The 914-nt window shown below is 48.5% G+C and overlaps 1 protein-coding gene across 2 annotated transcripts in view; it reads left to right on the forward strand.

The window, feature by feature from the left end:
* The first annotated feature begins 357 nt into the window (after positions 1 to 357).
* Positions 358 to 914, forward strand: part of LOC310779070 (serine/threonine-protein phosphatase 2A 55 kDa regulatory subunit B alpha isoform-like) — a 39713-nt gene continuing 39156 nt past the window's right edge. For both annotated transcript variants that reach the window (XM_083639566.1, XM_083639567.1), the window contains exon 1: positions 358 to 553. In XM_083639566.1, the coding sequence (XP_083495692.1) occupies positions 544 to 553 (10 nt within the window). In that variant the 5' untranslated portion in view covers positions 358 to 543. The remainder of the gene's footprint in view (positions 554 to 914) is intronic.

The following is a 914-nucleotide window of genomic DNA, read 5'->3' on the forward strand; positions in this document are numbered from 1 at the left end:
GCAACAGCCTGTGTTTCAAGGCTATGGCATAATGATGTCACTGATGATGTCACGATGAAATTGATGTCATGACCTATTTAGATGAATCATCAACTTGAAATCCTGAGAAAAGGACTATGACTGCTGAGAAAAAGCAAACTTTTAACGGAATACTGTGACAGACAGTCAGACTGCTGTGACGTGTGTTTGTTTTATGTGCATGTTTACGTGCGTCCGTGCGCGCGCACGTAAAGGCTGCTTGCCGTGACGTGCGTGTCTCGGGAGGAGGACTGGAGGAGGGAGGAGGAATAGAAGTGGCTTGTGTTGTGTCATATACAGTCAATGGTTGTGTCGGATGGATGAGAGAGCGAAGAGAGAGAAGTAGCTAAAGAAAGAGAGAGGAGAGAGATGGGAAGAACAGAAACAATCAACTGCGAACGTTAATATCGTCTGCAGCAGAGCATCGAGGGTCGCACAGCACCGCTTGGCACCAAACCGACGCGTGGGAGTGAGAGAATCAAGAAGATCGTGACTGACTGAGACAAGCCCCTCTCCTCTCTCGCCATGGCAGCAGGTACGTTCACTGAACACGGAGCTAACGCGCTAACCATGAAATAAAACAACAATTCGGTCCCTTATAAGTCTGCAAGTTACCGTATTATCTCAGCATGCACTTTCCTCTACTAATATCGGTTGCCAGATTCGCTAATGGGGGAGTAGCAGTTGAGCTAACTGTAGCTAACTTAACGCTAGCCTGCTAGCTAGCAGGGCACCGTCGTGTCATCACCCATCCGGCCTGCTGCCTGGGCTAAAGCTAGCCAGCCAGCCACCGCTAGGCTAGGCTAGCAAACTGGAGCTATTGACCATTATCACCGGCATTTTAGTCTTGTAGGTAACGATAACGTTAACTATGCAGACAGTGTTAACGCTAGCTT

This window comes from Poromitra crassiceps, assembly GCF_964638095.1.
Source record: "Poromitra crassiceps genome assembly, chromosome: 6".
Classification (NCBI taxonomy): Eukaryota; Metazoa; Chordata; class Actinopteri; order Beryciformes; family Melamphaidae; genus Poromitra; species Poromitra crassiceps.